We start from the raw sequence: 23,772 nt of genomic DNA on the forward strand, positions 1-23,772 counted from the left end.
TTGTAAAAGATTTTTTTTTTTTTTGCGGGGGGGGGTGTCAAATGACTACCTTGCCCCGGGTGACAAAGTTCCTAGTTTCGGCCCTGGGTACACCATCTAAAACCTCCTGATTCAGTTCATTCAACACATTTTTTCACATCAATCTCTATTGTGGACGTATTACACCATGATGTTTTTTTGTTCTGTTTTATGTTTCCTTTGAGTGTTGATGATCTTACCCAAGATTAAAATCTAGCACAAAGAAGGAACATCTCTTCCGTCTTACAAGAGGGAAGTATTATTCATTCAGAGCGCTTGTGCCTTATCTGTATCCACTATTTTTGTGTATTTCGCTGTGGTTTTATGACCTCATGAAATTCACTTTGGAGCAAGAGCCAAGGATAAGGTCATGGTGTAACCTGGATCCGTATTCTCCCACTCTTGTGGAAGAGGAGGCACCGGAGAGTCTGGATCTGGTAAGTACACACACATTTGTATTGTATTGTATTGTATTGTACCCACACATTTTTACATGGACATAATTTTTGTTTTATATTGCAGGATATTACACTGGAGCTGGAAGTGGAGCCCTCCATGAGTGAGGCAACTGAAGTGGATGACCCAACCCCACAGCCACGACCCCTGAAACAGCAGAGGTCATCCAGAAACCCACTTCTGCCCCGCCCAGCTCACAACAGTTCTTTTACTCACACCAAGGAGGTTCTTAATAGGCTCCCGGACTTGGAGCAAACTTTTGGCAATTACATCGCAGCGGATTTGTGACTGATGAATGAGGATCAAAAGAAGATCTTCAAGCATCTGGTTCTTGACGCTACCTCACGTGCAAATAAAAGAATCTCTTGATGAGGCGTGTGAGATAACACCACCTGCCAGGCGCTGTCTCCCAAGTGTGCCCCACCCACATCACCAACCCATGCATTATGTACCGGGAAACCCTCAACAGATGAGCTGTTTTCTGCTGGGACCCACACAGCCACCCCCTCCTCCCATTCCAGAGCATCGCCCAGTGTCAGTACTTAGACATGCTGAGTACACAGTCCTCTGTACTGGACCATCCTCAGTTTTTAAATCTATAATTAATTTTTTTTCAAACTTACTTTTAGTTGTTTGAAAAATTGTTGTTGCCCTTACCGTAGTCTCTTGCTCCAAGTGACCTGTAGTGAGGTCATTAGTACCACAGCATTGGTTTCCTGACCTCATTGTCCTGGACTTCTGATCATTGTGATCTATGCACTTCTTGTGTTCCTTCTAAAAGCACTGTTCAGAAATCTGCACTTTCTCTTCTCTCCCTAATGTATGGTGGCAGCACTGATATTCTGTGGGATACGCCTGATTCCTCCACTGGTTACTGGTGGCATAGTCCTTGCTACAAAGGCTCTTGTTCTCCTGATAGAGTCAATGAATGAAGACCAGAATTGGTGGTCTTCTTCTATTTTTTATATATAAAGTTTTGGGTTTTTTAAACTTGCTTTGTTTTTCTTGTTCAATTAATGCTGTCACGATCCGGGTAATTTATCACCATTTCTTACCTTCCAAGTGTCTCCTGATACTGGCCCAGCGTGCCAATCCTGGATTCCACCTGCGCTGTCTGCGTGCAGCACGCTGTGTAACATGGCCTCAGTCTCTCACATGCTAAACTTCAAACAGACTTTCCCTCCAGATACAAACATGGGCGCAGCCATGTTTGGATTCATCACATGTTGCTTTACAACAGGGGTGGGGAACCTTTTTTCTACCAAGGGCCATTTGGATATTTATAAAATCCTTCGGGGGCCATACAAAAATTAGTTGTTATGCCCCTAGTAATTTGTTATGCCCGATTAGATTTGCCTCCAGTCAGTTGTTATGACCCATTAGATATGCCCACTGTCAGTTGTTTTGGCCCATTAAATATGCCCCATTAGATATGCCCCCTGTAGTTATGCCCCATTAAATATGCCCCCTAGTAGCGCCGCTTACACACGCACATGTTAAAAGGAAAAAAAAAACACAATGATCACCAGCCCTGCTCCTGCTTCCGAACCGCTGCCCTCCCTCTCCTCGGAACTATGGGAGAGATGTCATGACGTCTCTCCCATAGCGCCGCACCGCCACATATGTACACTACCTGAGCCAGAAGCTGGAGCTCAGGAGCGAGCTCCTGCGTCTGGCTGCTGCTGAGGAGCCGGGGCGCCTGCTGGTGGTAAAATCTCAGCGGGCGCTCGGCATCTCCTCTCGTTTAGGTGAGCCTGGCCGGATCAAGTGGCTACGAGGGCCTTATACAGCCCTCGGGCCTGAGGTTCCCCACCCCTGCTTTACAGCCTATCAGCTGCACTCTGGACTCTGCCTGATTACCCAGCCTATACCTGCTTCCCAGCTGGTATAAATATCCTGCATCAAGGCTGCCTAATCATCAGTGCTTTGGTTGTCTACCCTGTACACCTGTCTCTCCTGCCTGTGGATTCTTCTGCTTGTATCTCCAGGTATTCCAGCTCCTGTGATCCAGCTCCACTAACAGATCCGCACCTGTTTCCATCCTGCAGTTTAGCCTGACTTCTGCAGTGTTCCAGCATTGCTCCTGATCACTCTCCAAGATCAGACACTGGCTTCCTGCTTCCAGTGTTGGCCCTGCTTCACTTCCAGCCTCCAGCGGTGTCCTGGTATCGTTGACTTCACCTTTCTGCAGCACCGCTCCCCATACTCCACAGTGTACTTACCACGGCCTATTAGCTTTCCACAGTGCTCCTGAGTCGCTGGTATTCTGCTAAGCAGTACTCCACAGTATCTTTGGTTTTCTTCAACTTCAGCGGTATTCCTATATCGCCTGCATCAGTGACCATCCTACCATTGATCCACAGCGTCCATCGATGCTCACCATCAAACTCTAAATCTACAGTGGTGAGTTCTGCCAAACTCTAAATCTACAGTGGTGAGTTCTGCACACCTTTTCATTCATACCGGTCCCATCCGGCACTCTCTGCAAATTACCAAGTACCATCTACGTCTGTGCATGTTTGTTGCTCCAGCCTCTGTGCACCATCTGCTGGGCAGTACCAGTTCATACCTCTCCTCAGCGGTTAGCTGTGGCATACGGACTTACCATCTCCAGTTCTAGCAAGGACTCTGTAATATCTGTTCTGCAAGCCACAGCACTAATTACCCTGCACTTCTGGGAACTGAACTGTAACTTACCATTGCACATCTCCTGTGATGTTTTGCACATCAAAGGTGTCTTTAAGCTGTGTTCAATAAAACTGACTTTACCTTTTACAACTTCATTGTCGTGGTCACGCCTTCGGGCAACGGGTAATAGTACTCCTGTATATCAAAGAACTCGATACTACCTTCCCAGTTCACTTACACGTCAGCCCCTACATCTGAGGCTTCCCCAGGTCAGCCTCAGCCCTCAGTTGTGACAAATGGTTGTTAATGCAAATGTCATTTTGTGTAACATATTTTTGTAAAAATCAGAGGGTCAGCGAGACGTTGTGGAGACAATGTATCATTTACTATTTGCTGCTAATTCCCCCCAAAAACCGGACCCCCTAAATGTAAGTAGAAGGGACCGCAGCAGTATCTCCCATACCTTCATATATGTACATTTCCAGGCAAGGGGCAGGTAAGTTTATTTTTATTTTTTTAAATACAACCCTAATTCACCTACAAGTAAAAAAAAACCCAGAACATTTGAGTAGACATTTATTTAAAACCAACAAATGATAAAACTATTTAATTACACAGAGACCCCCCCCCCCCTTCCCCCCGTAATATCATCCCACTATTCAAATGCGCTGTCGGCATCGGACATAGCCAAAATTGCACCGGAAATCTTTTGATTTTAAATGACTTTATTTCATATCTTTAATACACATATTTTTGCCTATATCTTAAACTTAAAAAATACTTTACTCTGCACAACAGCCTATGGAGGTCATTCAGACCCAGCCGCAATAGCGGCCCACAGCCGTTTACTGGTGGTGGCAAAATGCACATGCACAGCGGCCACACAGACACACACATTGCAGCCGCATCCCTGAGGGGTGAACGCGGGCAGGGTGGGACGATTTTCTGGGGGGGCTGCGTGATGTCATAACTGCGATCATCTCTGATTAACCCCCTATAAGCTTCCAGAGTGCACCTCATATCTCATCTTTTCCAAGTTACTACAAATGATATGAGATCGGTAGCAGCACTTTCAGGATTACTACACAGAACACACATAAAGGCTGACACAGCAAATAACAGTAACACACACAAGGGATTCATTAGAAATAAGGAAGCATAATCATCATTAAGTCTAATTATCAACTGGTTCTGTGAGAGACCCATACACCTCTTTACTGCCTCCAGCAGCCCCTGGTACTGCACTGCGCCATCTGCCCTGTCTCCCCCCACTACTGCCACTCGCCCTGTCTCCCCCCAGTACTGACACCACCGTCTCCCCCCAGTACTGCCACCTGCCCTGTCTCCCCCCACTACTGCCACCTGCCCTGTCTCCCCCTACTACTGCCACCAACCTGTTTCCCCACCACTACTGCCACCGCCCTGTCTCCCCACACTACTGCCACCCGACCTGTCTCCCCTTATTACTGCCACCTGCCCTGTCTCCCCACTCTGACACCTCAGCCCTTCTTAGGAACATTTACCTATATACACTTCCTCCAGCAGCTCCCACTACTGCCCCCTGCCCTGTCTCCCTGCTCTGACACCTCAGCCCTGCTTGTGGATGTTTACCCACATAGACACTGCCTCCAGCAGCTCTCACTACTGCCACCCGCCCTGTTTCCCTCCTCAGCGCTGCTTGGGGACAATAATACCTATTTAGACACTGCCTCCAGCAGCCCCCGTTACTGCACTACTGCCACCCACCCTGTCTCCCCGACATCTAAGCACTGCTTGGGAATTTATGGTACTGCTAACAGTCCTTCATCAACAGATGGAAGAAACCCGGGCAGTACGGAGGCAGCAGCTGCTTCTGGTATCATGGTCATGCAAGGCTGGGACTCAGTAAGATTATTTAATAGAGGGCCTAATTCAGTAAGGATTGCAGATGCTGCTAATTAGCAGAATTAGCAATCCTTTTCCTAGCATGCTAGGGGCCGCCCATCACAGCGCAAAGCCACCCAGCATACTGACCGCCGCCTCCTCCTTGATGAAGCAGAAAATGCGATTGCCTCACAATTTCTGCTTCATCGTAGAAGTTAGTGAAGTCTCCTGCCGCAGCTTAGCTGCACCTGCAGGAGGCACACCGCATTCTTCTCAATCATGGCAGCTGCACGTGATGTCACACAGCCACCGTGATCATGCCCATTTGTCCACCTCTGCCCTCCATTCGCGCCACACTGCCTCCTCCCTGGAAATGGAGCATTGCCCACCCACACCCGTAACTGCCTGTGGGAGTGGAAAAGGTGGGAGCATGCACAGGATGGGCGCAGTGGATGCGCCCACAACTTTTTTGAATAATTCCAGTTCTATCACACACTGCGATCCAACCTGAATTAGGCCCAGAGTCACCATCTTCCAGGCAGCCGGTGGAGGGAGTAGAGAATGGGTGTTATGTGGCAGGAACGGGCTGGTTAGGTAACAGACTGGCTGTTACATTCTGTACATGCTACAAGTGGTGCAATTCTTCTGCTGGGAGACCCAGGCAGAGGACATTGCAGTAGTCTATGGGGGTCATTCCGAGTTGATCGTAGCTACGAGCTATCTGAGTTGATCGTAGCTACAATCATCTTCCCTGACATGCAGGGGAAACACCCAGCACAGGGCTAGTCCGCCCTGCAGGTCAGTGCCTCCCCCACCAAATACAAAAGCATTACACAGCGGCGATGCTTTTATATTTCTGGAGTAACTCCCAACCAGTGCAGCTCCTGCGGCTGGCCGGGAGTTGTTCTTCACTGCCGCCATGGCCCGCACCCCCAACAGTCCAGCCACGCCTGCGTTGGCCACCGTCCAGCCCCCTCCCTCTGTCTCAGAGACGATTGCTAGGCAACGATGACTGGCATGCGCCAGCGCAGTTCCGACCCGATCGCTGCGACAAACTGCAGTGAGCGATCAGGTCGGAATGACCCCACAAAGTGGGATAATACAAGTACATGTATGACTAGGTAGATCTTCTGAGGGGAAATAAGTGCTGGAGTTTGGCTATGGTCCACACATGAGGAACTGATTGTAGTTGATACCTGATGTCTAAGTGTCACTCCACCACCCAGGACACCAAGATTCCGCACATGGGCTCTCATTCCGAGTTGTTTGCTCGCAAGCTGCTTTTAGCGGCATTGCACACGCTAGGCCGCCGCCCTCTGGGAGTGTATCTTAGCTTAGCAGAATTGCAAACAAAAGAGTAGCAGAATTGCTACTAAATAATTCTTTGCAGTTTGAGTAGCTGTGGACCTACTCACGAATTGCGATCAGCTCAGTCTGTTTAGTTCCTGGTTTGACGTCACAAACACGCCCTGCGTTCGGCCCGCGTTTTTCCCTGAAACGTCTGCGTTTTTTTGCAAGCGCCGGAAAAACGCAGACTTGCGCCCAGAAACACCCCTTTCCTGTCAATCATTTACCGAACACCAGTGCGACTGAAAAGCGCTGCAGAAGCCACAGCAAAACTGCTAAGTTCTGTGTTAAATAACTAAGCGCATGCACCCTGCGTGCCTTCCACATGCGCAATTTGCAACTAATCGCAGCATAGCGAAAATTGTCAACAAACGAAATCGGAATGACTCACATATCAGCATTTTGTAACTCTGAACCCCCAAGCGCAAGCCTGGTTGGTTCGCAAAGTTGAGCTGTAGCCCTGCCCTTTGTTGGTGAGCTTCTATCATAAGGACCTGTTTCACCAGGACTGAGTCACAGCCAACTGGCATCACCCACACTTGGAGATCAGCTAGACATTTAGGATTGGTACTGGGTTCTCAGTACCCAGAGCAAAATACAGAGCTGCATAGCAGTGGTAGATGAGGGCATGACATCTGATTATTTCACCCTGCGGTAGCATGTATTATTGCAAAAAGCATAGGAGATAGGATAAGAACCTTGAAGAACAACGCATGGCAATAAGTATACTCCAGAAGATTAAAATGGCTTCTCACCTGTGTGACTTCTCTGATGTTTAACAAGATCTGATTTGTATGCAAAACATTTCCCACACTCAGAGCATGGAAATGGCTTCTCACCTGTGTGAATTCTCTGATGTTTAACAAGATCTGATTTTTGTGCAAAACATTTCCCACACTCAGAACATGGAAATGGGATCTCACCTGTGTGACTTCTGTGATGTATAACAAGTTGTGATTTCCGTGTAAAACATTTCCCACACTCAGAGCAAGAAAAAGGCTTCTCACCTGTGTGACTTCTCTGATGTTTAACAAGATCTGATTTGTATGCAAAACATTTCCCACACTCAGAGCATGGAAATGGTTTCTCACCTGTGTGACTTCTCTGATGTATAACAAGTTCTGATTTCCATGTAAAACATTTCCCACACTCAGAACATGGAAATGGTTTCTCACCTGTGTGACTTATCTGATGTGTAACAAGATGTAATTTCCGTGTAAAACATTTCCCACACTCAGAGCAAGAAAAAGGCTTCTCACCTGTGTGACTTCTCTGATGTTTAACAAGATCTGATTTGTATGCAAAACATTTCCCACACTCAGAGCATGGAAATGGTTTCTCACCTGTGTGACTTCTCTGATGTATAACAAGTTCTGATTTCCATGTAAAACATTTCCCACACTCAGAACATGGAAATGGTTTCTCACCTGTGTGACTTATCTGATGTGTAACAAGATGTAATTTCTGTGTAAAACATTTCCCACACTCAGAGCAAGAAAAAGGCTTCTCACCTGTGTGACTTCTCTGATGTTTAACAAGATCTGATTTCTGTGCAAAACATTTCCCACACTCAGAGCATGGAAATGGCTTCTCACCAGTGTGACTTCTGTGATGTATAAGAAGAGCTGATGTGCGTGCAAAACATTTCCCACACTCAGAGCATGGAAATGGCTTCTCACCTGTGTGAATTCTCTGATGTTTATCAAGATCTGATTTCTGTGCAAAACCTTTCCCACACTCAGAGCATGGAAATGGATTCTCACCTGTGTGACTTTGCTGATGTGTAACAAGTTGTGATTTCTGTGTAAAACATTTCCCACACTCAGAACATGGAAATGGTTTCTCACCTGTGTGACTTTGCTGATGTGTAACAAGTTGTGATTTCCATGCAAAACATTTTTCACAGTCAGAACATGGAAATGGCTTCTCACCTGTGTGTCTTCTCTGATGTATAACAAGAGCTGATTTGTATGTAAAACATTTCCCACACTCAGAACATGGAAATGGCCTCTCCCCTGCATTAGCTGGCTGATGGGTAATAAGCTTTGTGTTCTGTGTAAAACATTTGGCATCTATAGAACACGGAAACACTGTATCTACTCTCCAAGCTGTAACAGATGCACCAATATCAGAGTGATCAGGAGAACATTTCCCAGGATCAGAGGTACCAGCTGAAAGAGCTGGATGTATAATTGGGGTAATGGGGTTAGCTCCTGGAGAATCCTGTCTACTGTCATTATCTTTTATGTCACAATCCGGGGATAACATTAGATGTCCTTCTGAGATATTCCTGCTTGTGTGTCCATCTGCTGGAAATAAAATACATTATGGAAATGTGACATTTTCTGTAACAATATTAATCTTGTAAACAATAGGAGAAGACGACTCTCTGGGACACTTAATTGTAAATGTGTGTGTATAATAAAACATAACTTTAATGAAGGCTTTATATCATTGTGTCCTCCCTCCTGAGAACACTCACAATAACAAATGTAATATTATAATAAGACTTAGATATATCTCTCTCTTGTACTGGTAACTAACCATGAAGTATAAATGGAGATGTAGTCACTCGCCAAGTCCTATGTCAGCACCAATGTAAAACTATGGATGGGGAACATATCGTATAAATTGGAGATTCTAGATGAACAATAATATCAGTCATATGAGCTGATGGATCAGAGAAATGTCTCCTAACATTACTCCTGGAAGCATTGGTAAGGTAGCATTCCTTTATGTGTCTGCTCATACGCTGGTAAGCCTGTACATGTGTTACTCACCCTTATATAAGGTATATTGCTACAGCAGAGTAGGTGTGGAACAAGGTACTTTACATGCAATACACCATATGATACACTGCAATCATCATCATCATCATCATCTGCTAGGTTATAATCCACTGTTACACCTCTATCATCAGTGTCTTACCTCTATTCTCTCAATAGTAATAAGGATGATGTGAGTACGGTAAGTATGATACAGAGAATTACATATCAGGATCTATACAGTTGCCGCCATACTTCTGCTTCTCATACATGTGCTACTGGCAGCAGTGAACATCTGAGAGAGAGTGCAGGGAAGACAGCAGAGTCTGATGAGAAAGAGATTGGATCTGCCTTTGCAGGGATGTACCACACATGACACCCCTGTTAGTATAGAAAAATAAGATTTTAAACCTACCGGTAAATCTTTTTCTCCTAGTCCGTAGAGGATGCTGGGGACTCTGTAAGGACCATGGTGTATAGACGGGCTCCGCAGGAGATATGGGCACTCTAAAGAAGTTTTAGTATGGGTGTGCACTGGCTCCTCCCTCTATGCCCCTCCTCCAGACCTCAGTTAGAGAAACTGCCCAGGGGAGATGGACAATATGAGGAAAGGATTTTGTTAATCTAAGGGCAAGATTCATACCAGCCCACACCAATCATACCATATAACCTGGAATATACTACCCAACCAGTTACCAGTATGAACAAAACAGTATCAGTCAAAGACCGATCCCAACTGTAACATAACCCTTATGTAAGCAACAACTATATACAAGTCTTGCAGAAATAGTCCGCACTGGGACCGGCACCCAGCATCCTCTACAGACTAGGAGAAAAAGATTTACCGGTAGGTTTAAAATCTTATTTTCTCTTACGTCCTAGAGGATGCTGGGGTCTCCGTAAGGACCATGGGGTTTATACCAAAGCTCCCAAACGGGCAGGAGAGTGCGGATGACTCTGCAGCACCGATTGAGCAAACGCGAGGTCCTCATCAGCCAGGGTATCAAACTTGTAGAATTTTGCAAAAGTGTATGAACCCGACCAAGTAGCTGCTCGGCACAACTGTAATGGCGAGATGCCTCGGGTAGCCGCCCAAGAAGAGCCCACCTTCCTAGTGGAATGGGCCTCTACCGAATTTGGTAACGGCAATCCCATCAAAGGAATCTATTTCTCTGTCGTTCACATCCGGAACGAAGACTGCTAATATAGCGTTTACCAGTCTTTCCACCCAGCTGAAAACTTTTTCGGCTTCTGCCATTGCCGCTTTGCTCCTTGTTCCGCCCTAGCGGCTTACTTACACCACTGCTGTGAAGTCGTCCGACAGAATTAACACGGGCAGATCACGAAGCATATGTTCATTGAAAGTAGCTCTTAATTCAAGAAAGCTTATTGCAGACAAGCTTCCCAGCTTGACCTTTTCCTCTGGAAATACTTCCTTTGCAAGGACTGCATCCCAGTCTCGGAGATCTGCATGCATGGACACCAGGATCTCATCCTGGATTCTGAACCTTCCTCCCTCTAGGAGGTGAGAACTGAGCAGACACCACAGGAGCGATATCCTGGCCATTAGGATTATATTCCGGCGCCTGTGCAGGTGAGAACCGGACCACATTTTCAACTGGCCCCGTGAAAACCACTCTGGCATTTGACCTGCTCACCGAAAAAGGCCACTTAGGCCGCACCCATCTTCTTCATCAATGGAACATATTGATGGTTTGTCACTGCAAATCTGATCCGACTCCGGATCCTCAGACCTCTTTCCACAGGAACACACAGAACTTCAACCGTTCAGTATCTACTCTGATACCCACCTCCGACATCTCCGTCATTGGGAACAACAGCCATCCCCTGTGTTGAAGAACAGTCAGAGAGAAACAACGATTTGCACCACTTGTTTCTTGACCTCGCCTTAATCCGGAGAGCGTCTGAGTACAGAATAACAATGGCTCCTACTACTGAAAGAAACCCATCATACTGCCATCACTCCGGTGAAATGGCAAAGACAATCCTGGACATCAACCCAGGTAAGCTGAATGCGGAGAAAAATTAATCTAAGCCCTTTTCTACCTTTACGTGCTGGAGCTCCCTGGCCTGAGAGATTCCATCCTGTAGTTCAACTTCGTAAGTAGAAATCTTAGTTTTCTTTCTTTTTTTTTAACAGGGACAGCAGGACAATGCCCTGAACCTGACGCAACTCTGGTATGGCGTTGCGTACTACCTCCCCTTTCAGAGGGGAATCGGTAAGATCTACTTTAAAAATCAGTGAGGGGAATCATCTGTAAACTCCAGGATGTCCCCCTTTGGATTCCATTATTAACTCACAGGTCCAAGTCCATTCCCGGACTGACTGAAGAGTATTGGACGAGTTCCCACCAGAGTGGGCTCCAGCCAGATAGACCCAGCGACATGCGGTGGATGTGGTAGAAACAGAAAACGACATCCACTTCTGCGAACCTAACAAGGCTGCAGAACTCTTACTTTTCACCTTCCACAATCTGCACAGAAAGGGGAAAAAAGAACGGTATCGAACCGGTTAAAATGACTGCATCCCAAAGCAGAATGAGTCACCAACCGTTGTGAGGGAATCTAACTCACGAAGTTAGACTTACCAGTGGTATCCGCCGAGATTGACTGAGGCCTCCCCTAACAGCGGTACACCGATCACAAGATCACAAGATCAAAAGCAGTTGTCGATCCCCTGTTCCCTTTTATTGTTTTTCTCCAACTTCCCATCCCATCTCCCTCAATTATTTCTTTCCCCCTTCTCATTCTTCTCCGTTTACCTCCTATAAGATGGACTTGCCCCAAGAGACTGTGATCCGGATTTTCCTGTTGACCATGATGTTGACCAGAGCAGTCTGTTCCGGCGAGAGTACCATGGAGGTCGAGAGAGGTTCTGGAATGGGTTCTGATGATAAAGATGGAGGCATAGTTTTCCAAGAACAACTTAACCAACAAGTAAAGGCGAGTATCAGAAAACGATCCGATAGCATTGACAATAGAAGGAATTGTGAAGGATTGTTAGCTGAAGAAAACTGTATCTGTAGGCTCTGTGACAACGTAGTTGAATATGGGTGCATTAAGAAATGCCAATCCAGTTTTAATATCCATATGGACCGGCATCCATTGAGTGACTATCACTCCTTAGTGGGTAGTGTGTTAAATAAAACAGATTGTTGGGTATGCTCTCAAGTACCTCAAGGTCATAGCAAATCAGGGCTAGTACCATTTCCTTTAACGGTAGGGGAGGTACTTGAGCTAAAGGGTGGGAGACCGGTGGACAGGAGGTTTAATATGCAGAAAATAAAGTGATGAATTACCCAAGGCGCAAAACACACCTATGCAGCTACCTGAGGTGAAAAGGGCCACTTAACCCTTGTAAGCAAATGTGGAAAAAACACAGGTAAAAAGCGCTCAGTGCCGTTTCACATCTAACAGAAAAAATATTTTGCGATACTTAATATCTCCAGCCCTCCTAGTTTGAAGCTCCACCAATATCATGTGGATAAGTCCCTAATATGTTTTAACATTACCAACCCCCGAAAACCGGGAAATTGGGAAGTGTCATGGAGTAACCAAACCATGACCTTTTCATATAGAGCAGATAGAATGCCTACAGATACAGAGCTTATACGCCACATAGCCAGTAGAGGAAAATCTTTCCGGTATAGGTATACCCTAGGAAGTAGGATTACGAGAGTTGGAGAGGTATCACCAGGATACTGCGCACATATCGTACAAACTGATACGTGTACGAAACAGATGGGAGAATTAGGGTTAGGAGATTTCACATGGAAGATGTGTAATATTGTTATGTCCTACTCCGTCCCATATGTTCTCCCCGATGATGCATATTTCATATGCGGGAGGAAGGCGTATAAGTGGCTTGCCCCAAACTCTGAAGGATTGTGTTATATTGGAAAAGTACTGCCTGAAGTAATGACTGTATCACATGCCAAAATGAAAGATATACACCGTGGTGCCCAAGCTCCTTATACTCATACTCATTACGAGCACGTAGTTAAAAGGCAACTGACAGAAAGGACAGAGCATTTGGCCTCTGACATGATCCATGAATCCACCGGGATTCAGGTTCTACTCGCGTTAGACTTCACTCGCACCACTCGAGGAGTGATGAACTATAGATACATATCTGCGCTTGCAAATTTGTTAGACAATATCACGGAAATGTATGATGATACGTTTAGGTATACTGGAAGAGAACTTCAAGCTTATAAAACAGAACTAGTCCAGCATAGAATGGTTCTCAATTACCTCACAGCAGTGACAGGCGGATATTGTGTCACACTGGCAACGCAGTACGGCGTGAAATGTTGCATATATATTACAAATAGTACCGAGGACCCGGTCGAGGTCATAGACCAAAAGATGGACGATATTTTCCAACTGAAGTGGGAATTTCGCAGAAGACACAATCTCACTCTTGCTGCTGTAGGTAATGAGCTGACTGGTTGGGTGTCATGGTTGAACCCGCAAAATTGGTTCTCTGGTTTAGGAGAATGGGCTCAAGGAGTCATAATGGATGTTGGGAAGTTTCTTCTATGTATCTTAGGTGTTGTCATATCAATTGGCTTGATATTTAGATGCGGTCAGGCTTTAATGAAGTGCAAACGTCGTACCAGGGTAATGAGTCTGAGGAGTGGGGAAACTGTAATTCCAATGGATTTGATTTATGACCCAACTGTAGAAACAATGATGTGATGAAAATGCGATTATACGGTCCGTTTCTTTCACCTGTTTTTCCGTTTTCCTCCAAGGTAAAAAGACCCACAAGGACGAGGAATTTGATGATCCTGTATACAGACAACTGATGGATTAAAGAAGAAGTTTTGACAACCTTATACACAGATATTTGATGAACTATGCCATAGACCCCCAGTTTCCCTAGAAATTTTAAAATTACGCTAGCCCAACACTTTTTGTAAGTCTATGGACATTGACAAAGCTTTTTTGCTCGCACCTTATGGGCAAAAGCACAAAGAAGACTGCAATCAACTGACACCGAACAAGACTTCAACCGACAAATGTACATTAACCTGACATAGAATACCACTGCATTTACCATAAGTGTTCTTTATCTTCATCTCTACAACCCTCAGGTAATGACACACATAGTCGATAGGGAATACAGGCACAGATATCAGCAATCACATATTCCCCCATTCATGTATCATCAAATAAAATGTGCTCCCCCATTTTGTTGCAACCACAGCCGAAAAGAGCTTGGTAGAGTTTGACAGCCCATCCACAGACCCATAATACGGGATAAGAAGGAATTCAAATGTATACTTCGCAATACCTCGAAGCTTGATGTACAACACGTACGGCACGATGATACATGACCCCCCAAACATGGATTCATACACACATGCTTCTGCTATCTCACTAGGTCATACCCTTTTCTCACCTTCCTCTCTCCTCCCTTACCCAACCATGGAAATGTATTAACCCCTGACATATATTTTTCTCTTTTTGAAATGTTTTAGAAGGTGGCAGTTATTGTTGACTGCCAGAGGGTGGACTGTCAAAGTCAGAAAAATATCACTATGCACACTGCCATATTTGCACCTCATACATGTCCGCGCTGCGCATGCGTGCGCTCTCCCGTGCGTGCGCATACCCACTGTTACGTGCACCCGCAGGGGCACGGTATGCGTATTTACGGTAGAGTTTATGTGTTCGTAGCGTGCGACTCAATCGTTACATATTGTCACTATATAATGTATTTTGTAGATCATGGTCCCTTTGATAGATTCTGAAAGTTTAGTTAATGTAGCATGTTCCTGGACAAAGAGATCCCTCTTTGTTTGATACGAAGGGTCCAACACGGGTCATACAGTGGTGTTTCGTATCCATCGGAAGAGTATTTAATTAGCAATATTCCGGTGTTGGTTTGAAGCGGATTAATCGCTTGTGCGAATAGTTATGGACATAAGAAGTTTATGCCCATTTACTATTATTTGCACTTACTTATCCATGCGGCGGGAAACCTAGTTTCCCACCCACCTGAGCAGTTGGAAGTAGACACAGCCCACCTGTATGAATCAACCTATGACCTTTTGTTATAATGCGAAGACGAATTCCTGTGTCCAATGAACAATGAGATTGTAGGGACCATTGAATTGTATTGTGTGTGGGGCATAAATAGACAAGCCGATGGTATCCAGCTCACTCTCTTCAACGGTTCTCATTGCTGATAATCGGGAGCTGGATATCCAGAGGCGCATGCGATCGTTTCCCTTTGTGCGTAAGTTTTCTCCGCAATCATATTGTCTTTATTGTTATTGTGAGCCATATCTCTCTCTCTCTCTCTTCTCCTCTTTCTCCCTCATTTTCCCTTAAACGTAATTGTATTGTATTTCCTGTGTAGTTATCTGGTTAGTTAGTCTATGTTATATTGTAGTGTGTGACTTGTACTGTATTACTCTTTTTGCAAGTAATAACATTCATATAAGGCGTTAGACCCTAAAGCACGGTATCTGTGTATTTCTTATAGTGTTAAGTATTCTCAGAGCGTCGGTGACGCTCGAACAGCTTTTGAGTTAATAAGGTTATACTGTGTTGCATTTACACCCTTTCACTACACTAAGGTTTTACTGCATAATACATTGTTGATGGTTTAGATATAAAGGTTTAACATTGTGAGCGTCTGCGCCGCTGGTGATCTCCTCGTGGTCCCGAGCGTCCGCTACGCTATAGCGAACCATTACGTTAGTCGGCAGCCAATAGCGTGCCTGCCTGTGATCTCTTGGCCGTGAGCGAACGTGACGCTTGAGCGTCTCGACTACGGCTAAGCGATTGTTACGCAACGTGCGTACCCTTACGGTACTTCATAAGTAAATAGCGTACAGTGTTCTTAGACCTCATAAAGGGTTTTATATAAGATAAATATTTAGCTTTATAAATATATATATATACACCATACATATAAGCGGATTGTCCGCAACCATCGGGTCCCTAGTGACATTAATGTGTTCTGAATGTGTATGACCATGTACTGAATGCCCCAGTTGTGGATCTAACCAGGAAACCTTATGGTCGACATAAAACATAGTAATCGTCAACAGCAGGGAGTAGTACCAGGCAAAATAACATTCTTGCGACCCCAAGGGGTCCAAGGGAAATATACATATATAATTTTAATATCACACCCCCACAATACTACCATGTCTGTGCTCGAGCTACAGGCCCATGAAACCGTACCATACATATACATATAAATATATATACAGGTATAAGGCAGTTACAGCATGTTAATTTACACCCAGTATTGACAGTTGGTGCCGACAGGGTCACCCACATACTACTGTGTCTCCCATAGCGTGTTTACTCTTTGAAAGAATACCACTACCGACCTGCTGACACTTCATTTACTCAATCAAGTACCACAGGAGTCGGCAATGCCGACATAGATATTCCCATAACTGTTTGCGACAGAGCCCTCACACATGTCGACACATGTGTACTAAAAGCTATAGTGGGTATCTGACAGGGAAAACACAGACACTTATACACAACACACTGACTACACGGCCATGATCTAACATAGTGCTATACTTGTATATTGCACTAATCACTGTGCCCCACTTCCTTTACACTGCTATGTACACAGAGCTTTTGGCAGGGACTGTTGGAGAGAATGGCGATGTATAGTGCTGTGAGGGCTAAGCCACGCCCCCGTCTCGGCGCGCTTCAGCCCCGCTGTTATTTTAACGGTTCATGCTGGCGGGGGTTCGTATACAGTGTCCGTGCACTGCATACATGTCATGCCAGGCATAAAGGGAGGAGCCAGTTCACACCCATTCAAAGTCTTATAGTTTGCCCATGTCTCCTGCGGATCCCGTCTATACCCCATGGTCCTTACGGAGTCCCCAGCATCCTCTAGGACGTATGAGAAATCCTGGGAAAACCCAGAGAAAAAATTCCAGATCCCTAAAAGAATTCTCATTGCTTTCCCTTTCCCTGAAGAGAATAGGAAGAAGTGGGAAAATCCACCTATAGTAGATGCTTCTGTATCTAGGCTGTCTAAAAAGGTGGTTTTACCTGTCCCTGGTTCAACCGCCATAAAGGAGCCGGCTGACCGCAAGATTTAGACTACGCTCAAATCACTATACACTACTACAGGCGTGGCTTTAAGGCCCACTATTGCTTGTGCATGGATTTCTAAAGCCATAGTAAAGTGGTCAGGCACCTTACTAGAGGACTTAGATACTATGGATAGGAGTGACATTGACTTGTTTTTACGTCACATACAGGATTCTGCATGTTTCATGGTGGAGGCCATGAAGGACATTGGCCTGCTTCTTCCATGGCTGTCTCGGCACGCAGAGGACTCTGGCTACGCCAATGGACTGCGGATGCAGTATCAAAGAAAAGTGTAGAGAACTTGCCATTCACAGGTCAGGCACTATTTGGGGATGCATTGGATTCGTGGATTTCCATGGCGACTGCGGGTAAGACATTTCTTCCCACCGCAGCAGCCCAAGCTAGGAAATCTTATCCTACACCTACACTGCAGTCCTTTTGGACCGCAACATTTAAAAAATCCAAACCCCCTCCCACCTTCTTTACAGGAGGTCGGGGAAGATCAAAAAAACCTGCACCAACAGGTTCCCAGGGACAGAATCCAGGTTCTGCTTCCTCCAAATATTCAGCATGATGGTGGACCTCTCAGCCTGGAGATCAGGCAGGTGGGAGCGAGACTAAAAGATTTCAGTCACGTCTGGGTGTCATCATGCTTGCATAGAGGGACAACAGCAGCACTGTGCCCGCTGCCTTAATGCCGCCATCTGAACCGGTTTAGCACTCACCACTCAATTAGGGGTGGCGGCATGCTGTGGGGAAGAGTGCACACCGCTGTGGGTGAGCGAAGCAACCCCCTTGAGGAGCTATGTCCTGTCAGCGGGGATCTGGACCATTAACCCTTCAAGAGGTTGGTACCGGTCCCCCCCCTAAGTCTCACGACGCAGGCAGACTGGTGCCAACCCGTCCTTCCTGAAAACAAAAACTAAAATACATTCTGAAAAAAACTCTCTGGCGCTCCAGAGAATGCACCCGGCTCCTTGGGCACGTTTTTCTAAATGTAGTCTGGTAGGAGGGGCATAGAGGGGAGGAGCCAGCACACACTAATGATTTCTTAAAGTGCTAGGCTCCAATAGACCCAATCTATACCCCATAGTACTAAGACCATCCCAGTATCCCCAGCCTAAAATAATAGGGGCTGATGGCTCCCAATGTATGAGATACACCAGAGAGTGTGGGGAGGAGACTGGTCAGATCTCTGGGCTGGTAACACACAGTGACATGATGTGAGGGGAGAGCAGGAGTACAATAGGGGCTGTTGCCTCCTGATGTATGAGATACACCAGAGAGTGTGGGGAGGAGACTGGTCAGTTCTCTGGGTTGGTAACACACAGTGACATGATGTGAGGGGGAGAGCAGGAGTATAATAGGGGCTGATGGCTCCTGATGTATGAGATACACCAGAGAGTGTGGGGAGGAGACTGGTCAGTTCTCTGGGTTGGTAACACACAGTGACATGATGTGAGGGGGAGAGCAGGAGTATAATAGGGGCTGATGGCTCCTGATGTATGAGATATACCAGAGAGTGTGGGGAGGAGACTGGTCAGATCTCTGGGCTGGTGACACACAGTGACATGATGTGAGGGGAGAGCAGGAGTATAATAGGGGCTGATGTCTCCTGATGTATGAGATACACCAGAGAGTGTGGGGAGGAGACTGGTCAGATCTCTGGTCTGGTAACACACAGTGACATGATGTGAGGGGGAGAGCAGGAGTATAATAGAGGCTGATGTCTCCTGATGTATAAGATACACCAGAGACTGTGGGGAGAAGACTGGTCAGATCTCTGGGCTGGTAACACACAGTGACATGTTGTGATGGGAGAGCAGGAGTATATTAGGGGCTGATGGCTCCTGATGTATGAGATACACCAGAGAGTGTGGGGAGGAGACTGGTCAGATCTCTGGGCTGGTAACACACAGTGACATGATGTGAGGGGGAGAGCAGGAGTATAATAGGGGCTGATGGCTCCTGATGTATGAGACACCAGAGAGTGTGGGGAGGAGACTGGTCAGATCTCTGGGCTGGTAACACACAGTGACATGATGTGAGGGGGAGAGCAGGAGTATAATAGGGGCTGATGCCTCCTGATGTATGAGATACACCAGATAGTGTGGGGAAGAGACTGGTCAGATCTCTGGGCTGGTAACACACAGTGACATGATGTGAGGGGAGAGCAGGAGTATAATAGGGGCTGATGCCTCCTGATGTATGAGATACACCAGATAGTGTGGGGAAGAGACTGGTCAGATCTCTGGGCTGCTAACAGAAAGTGACATGATGTGAGGGGAGAGCAGGAGTATAATAGGGGCTGATGGCTCCTGATGTACGAGATACACCAGAGAGTGTGGGGAGGAGACTGGTCAGATCTCTGGGCTGGTAACACACAGTGACATGATGTGAGGGGGAGAGCAGGAGTATAATAGAGGTGATGGCTCATGACTTCCCCTCTGGGAAAATAAATATTCCTCATTGGTTTGTACTGACAGAGGAGGGTGTAGTATAAGAGATTGCTGTAGTGACCGAGCAAGGAGAATATGTGACTCTTTTCTGTAATAAATGTTTATTACTCACCTGTGCTGATATCTGTAGGGATCTCCTCCTCCTTACACTGCTGATCCCCCCTCACATACGTCTCTTCTTCTCCCTCTATATCTTCTGACTTCATATCAGTCACATACGTCTCTTCTTCTCCCTCTATATCTTCTACCTTTATATCAGTTACATACGTCTCTTCTTCTCCCTCTATATCTTCTGCCTTTATATCAGTCACATACGTCTCTTCTTCTCCCTCTATATCTTCTGCCTTTATATCAGTCACATACATCTCTTCTTCTCCCTCTATATCTTCTGCCTTTATATCAGTCACATACGTCTCCTCTTCTCCCTCTATATCATCTGTTTTAATATCAGACAGACGTTCTACCTAAAAAAAACAAAAACAAAACACAACACTATAATGACATTTGGAGAAAACAGTATAATATCAGTGTATAAAACACACAGCTTCTCTACACAACATATAGTGACAGTCACTTTGGTATATTGGTGAGACCCTAAATCCCACCTACCTGATCCTCCTGTGGGGTCCTGTGATACTCCTCTGTACAATCCTGGGAATACAGAGGACGGGGACAACTCTCTGGGGTATCTCTGTTACTGGGCCCATCTGTAGGAGACACACAGTGACTGAGTACAGAGTATATAATAAGATTTTACTCACCGGTAAATCTATTTCTCATAGTCCGTAGTGGATGCTGGGACTCCGTAAGGACCATGGGGAATAGCGGCTCCGCAGGAGACTGGGCACAACTAAAGAAAGCTTTAGGACTACCTGGTGTGCACTGGCTCCTCCCTCTATGACACTCCTCCAGACCTCAGTTAGGATACTGTGCCCGGAAGAGCTGACACAATAAGGAAAGGATTTTGAATCCCGGGTAAGACTCATACCAGCCACACCAATCACACCGTACAACTCGTGATACTATACCCAGTTAACAGTATGAAATACAACGGAGGCTCTCAACAGATGGCTCTCAACAATAACCCTTTAGTTAAACAATAACTATATACAAGTATTGCAGACAATCCGCACTTGGGATGGGCGCCCAGCATCCACTACGGACTACGAGAAATATCTTATTTTCTCTAACGTCCTAAGTGGATGCTGGGACTCCGTAAGGACCATGGGGATTATACCAAAGCTCCCAAACGGGCAGGAGAGTGCGGATGACTCTGCAGCACAGAATGAGCGAACTCTAGGTCCTCCTCAGCCAGGGTGTCAAACTTGTAGAATCCTGCAAATGTGTTTGACCCCGACCAAGTAGCTGCTCGGCAAAGTTGCAAAGCCGAGACCCCTCGGGCAGCCGCCCAAGAAGAGCCCACCTTCCTTGTGGAATGGGCTTTCACTGATCTAGGATGCGGCAGTCCAGCCGCAGAATGCGCAAGCTGAATTGTGCTACAGATCCAGCGAGCAATAGTCTGCTTTGAAGCAGGAGCACCCAGCTTGTTGGGTGCGTACAGGATAAATAGTGAGTCAGTTTTCCTGACTCTAGCCGTCCTGGAAACATAAATTTTCAGGGCCCTGACTACATCCAGCAACTTGGAATCCTCCAAGTCCCGAGTAGCCGCAGGCACCACAATAGGTTGGTTCAAATGAAACGCTGAAACCACCTTAGGAAGAAATTGGGGACGAGTCCTCAATTCCGCCCTATCCATATGGAAAATCAGATAAGGGCTTTTACATGACAAAGCCGCCAATTCTGACACACGCCTGGCCGAAGCCAGGGCCAACAGCATGACCACTTTCCACGTGAGATATTTTAGCTCCACGGTTTTAAGTGGCTCAAACCAATGCGACTTAAGGAAATCCAACACCACGTTGAGATCCCAAGGTGCCACTGGCGGCACAAAAGGGGGCTGAATATGCAGCACTCCTTTAACAAAAGTCTGAACTTCAGGCAGTGAAGCCAGTTTTTTCTGGAAGAAAATCGACAGAACCGAAATCTGGACCTTAATGGACCCCAATTTGAGGGCCATAGTCACCCCTGACTGTGGGAAGTGCAGGAATCGACCCAGTTGAAATTCCTCCGTTGGGGCCTTCCTGGCCTCACACCAAGCAACATATTTTCGCCATATGCGGTGATAACGTTTTGCAGTCACATCCTTCCTGGCTTTGATCAGCGTAGGAATGACTTCCTCCGGAATGCTCTTTTCCTTCAGGATCCGGTGTTCAACCGCCATGCCGTCAAACGCAGCCGCGGTAAGTCTTGGAACAGACAGGGCCCCTGCTGCAGCAGGTCTTGTCTGAGCGGTAGAGGCCATGGGTCCTCTGAGATCATTTCTTGAAGTTCTGGGTACCAAGCTCTTCTTGGCCAATCCGAAACAATGAGTATAGTTCTTACTCTTCTCCTTCTTATTATCCTCAGTACCTTTGGTATGAGAGGAAGAGGAGGGAACACATAAACCGACCGGTACACCCACGGTGTCACTAGAGCGTCCACCGCTATCGCCTGAGGGTCCCTTGACCTGGCACAATATTTTTCTAGCTTTTTGTTGAGGCGGGACGCCATCATGTCCACCTGTGGCCTTTCCCAACGGTTTGTAATCAGCCGGAAGACTTCTGGATGAAGTCCCCACTCTCCCGGGTGGAGGTCGTGCCTGCTGAGGAAGTCTGCTTCCCAGTTGTCCACTCCAGGAATGAACACTGCTGACAGTGCTAACACGTGATTTTCCGCCCATCGGAGAATCCTTGTGGCTTCTGTCATTGCCATCCTGCTTCTCATGCAGCCCTGTCGGTTTACATGGGCGACCGCCGTGATGTTGTCTGACTGAATCAGTATTAGCTGACTTTGAAGCAGGGGTCTTGCCTGACTTAGGCATTGTAAATGGCTCTTAGTTCCAGAATAGTTATGTGTAGGGACATCTCCTGGCTTGACCATAGTCCTTGGAAATGTCTTCCCTGTATGACTGCTCCCCAGCCTCGAAGGCTGGCGTCCGTGGTTACCAGGACCCAGTCCTGTATGCCGAATCTGCGGCCCTCCAGAAGATGAGCACTCTGCAGCCACCACAGTAGAGACACCCTGGTCCTTGCAGACAGGGTTATCATCCGATGCATCTGAAGATGCGATCCGGACCACTTGTCCAACAGATCCCACTGAAAGATCCATGCATGGAACCTTCCGAACGAAATTGCTTCGTAAGAAGCTACCATCTTTCCCAGGACTCGCGTGCAGTGGTGCACCGACACCTGTTTTGGTTTGAGGAGGTCTCTGACTAGCGATGACAACTCCTTGGCCTTCTCCTCCGGGAGAAACACCCTTTTCTGTTCTGTGTCCAGAACCATCCCCAGGAACAATAGACGCGTTGCAAGAACCAGCTGCGACTTTGGAATATTCAGGATCCAGCCGTGCTGTTGTAGCACTTCCCAAGCTAGTGCTACTCCGATCAGCAACTGTTAGGGTCTCCTGCCCTGTGCTGCCACGTCGTCAAGGCAACCGGGAGACAAGTGTTAGCAGAGTAACCTGAGCGCAGCTGATACTCCGGTTCGGGTCTTTTGCTGTGCAGTGGTTACAGGCTCTGTGCACGGCAGGGGATCCGATGCTGGTTTTTGTGCTCACAGTCTGTGAGGTCTGAGTGGGGCGTGGACAGCACCTGCTATATAAGGCCTCTTCTCAGGTTAAGCAGATGCTGCTGAATCTTTGTTGGTTAGTCAGTTCCTAAAAGTTAGCCAGTACTGTGTAGCTTTGTATTTGTTGTTGCTTACTGCAAATAGGCTTGGGGATTTGGTACTACACTCTGCCAATCCAGACCTAGCAGTAAGACTGGAGTCAGTCGTTTAACTTGCTGGGGTTCTTTTGCTACTCTGTGAACTTAGCAAGTTTGCGGCTGTATTCTCAGATTTGCCTGCCTAAATCCTGTCTCACTGTGCAAGGTGTTCAGGTGTAAGTTTAGTGGCAGTAAGCTGAACCTGTGCACTGCAAGTGAGGATTAGGATTGGGGAGACTCTCCTTGTGTCTATCATTCCATCTCTGACCAAGGAGTTTACTGCCACACCCGTTGGTAACCCTTTAGGGTTTTGCTGTTGCCCTAG

The 23,772-nt window shown here is 46.5% G+C and overlaps 1 protein-coding gene across 1 annotated transcript in view; it reads left to right on the top strand.

Annotated features, from left to right (window-relative positions):
• LOC134983269 (uncharacterized) overlaps positions 1–23,772 on the top strand; it is a 402,217-nt gene that overhangs the window by 40,190 nt on the left and 338,255 nt on the right. Inside the window, exons 2-3 of the mRNA XM_063948992.1 lie at positions 224–455; positions 541–758. Of these exons, the coding sequence (XP_063805062.1) occupies positions 224–455; positions 541–758 (450 nt within the window). The remainder of the gene's footprint in view (positions 1–223; positions 456–540; positions 759–23,772) is intronic.

The sequence above is a fragment of the Pseudophryne corroboree genome, assembly GCF_028390025.1.
Source record: "Pseudophryne corroboree isolate aPseCor3 chromosome 3 unlocalized genomic scaffold, aPseCor3.hap2 SUPER_3_unloc_11, whole genome shotgun sequence".
Lineage (NCBI taxonomy): Eukaryota > Metazoa > Chordata > Amphibia > Anura > Myobatrachidae > Pseudophryne > Pseudophryne corroboree.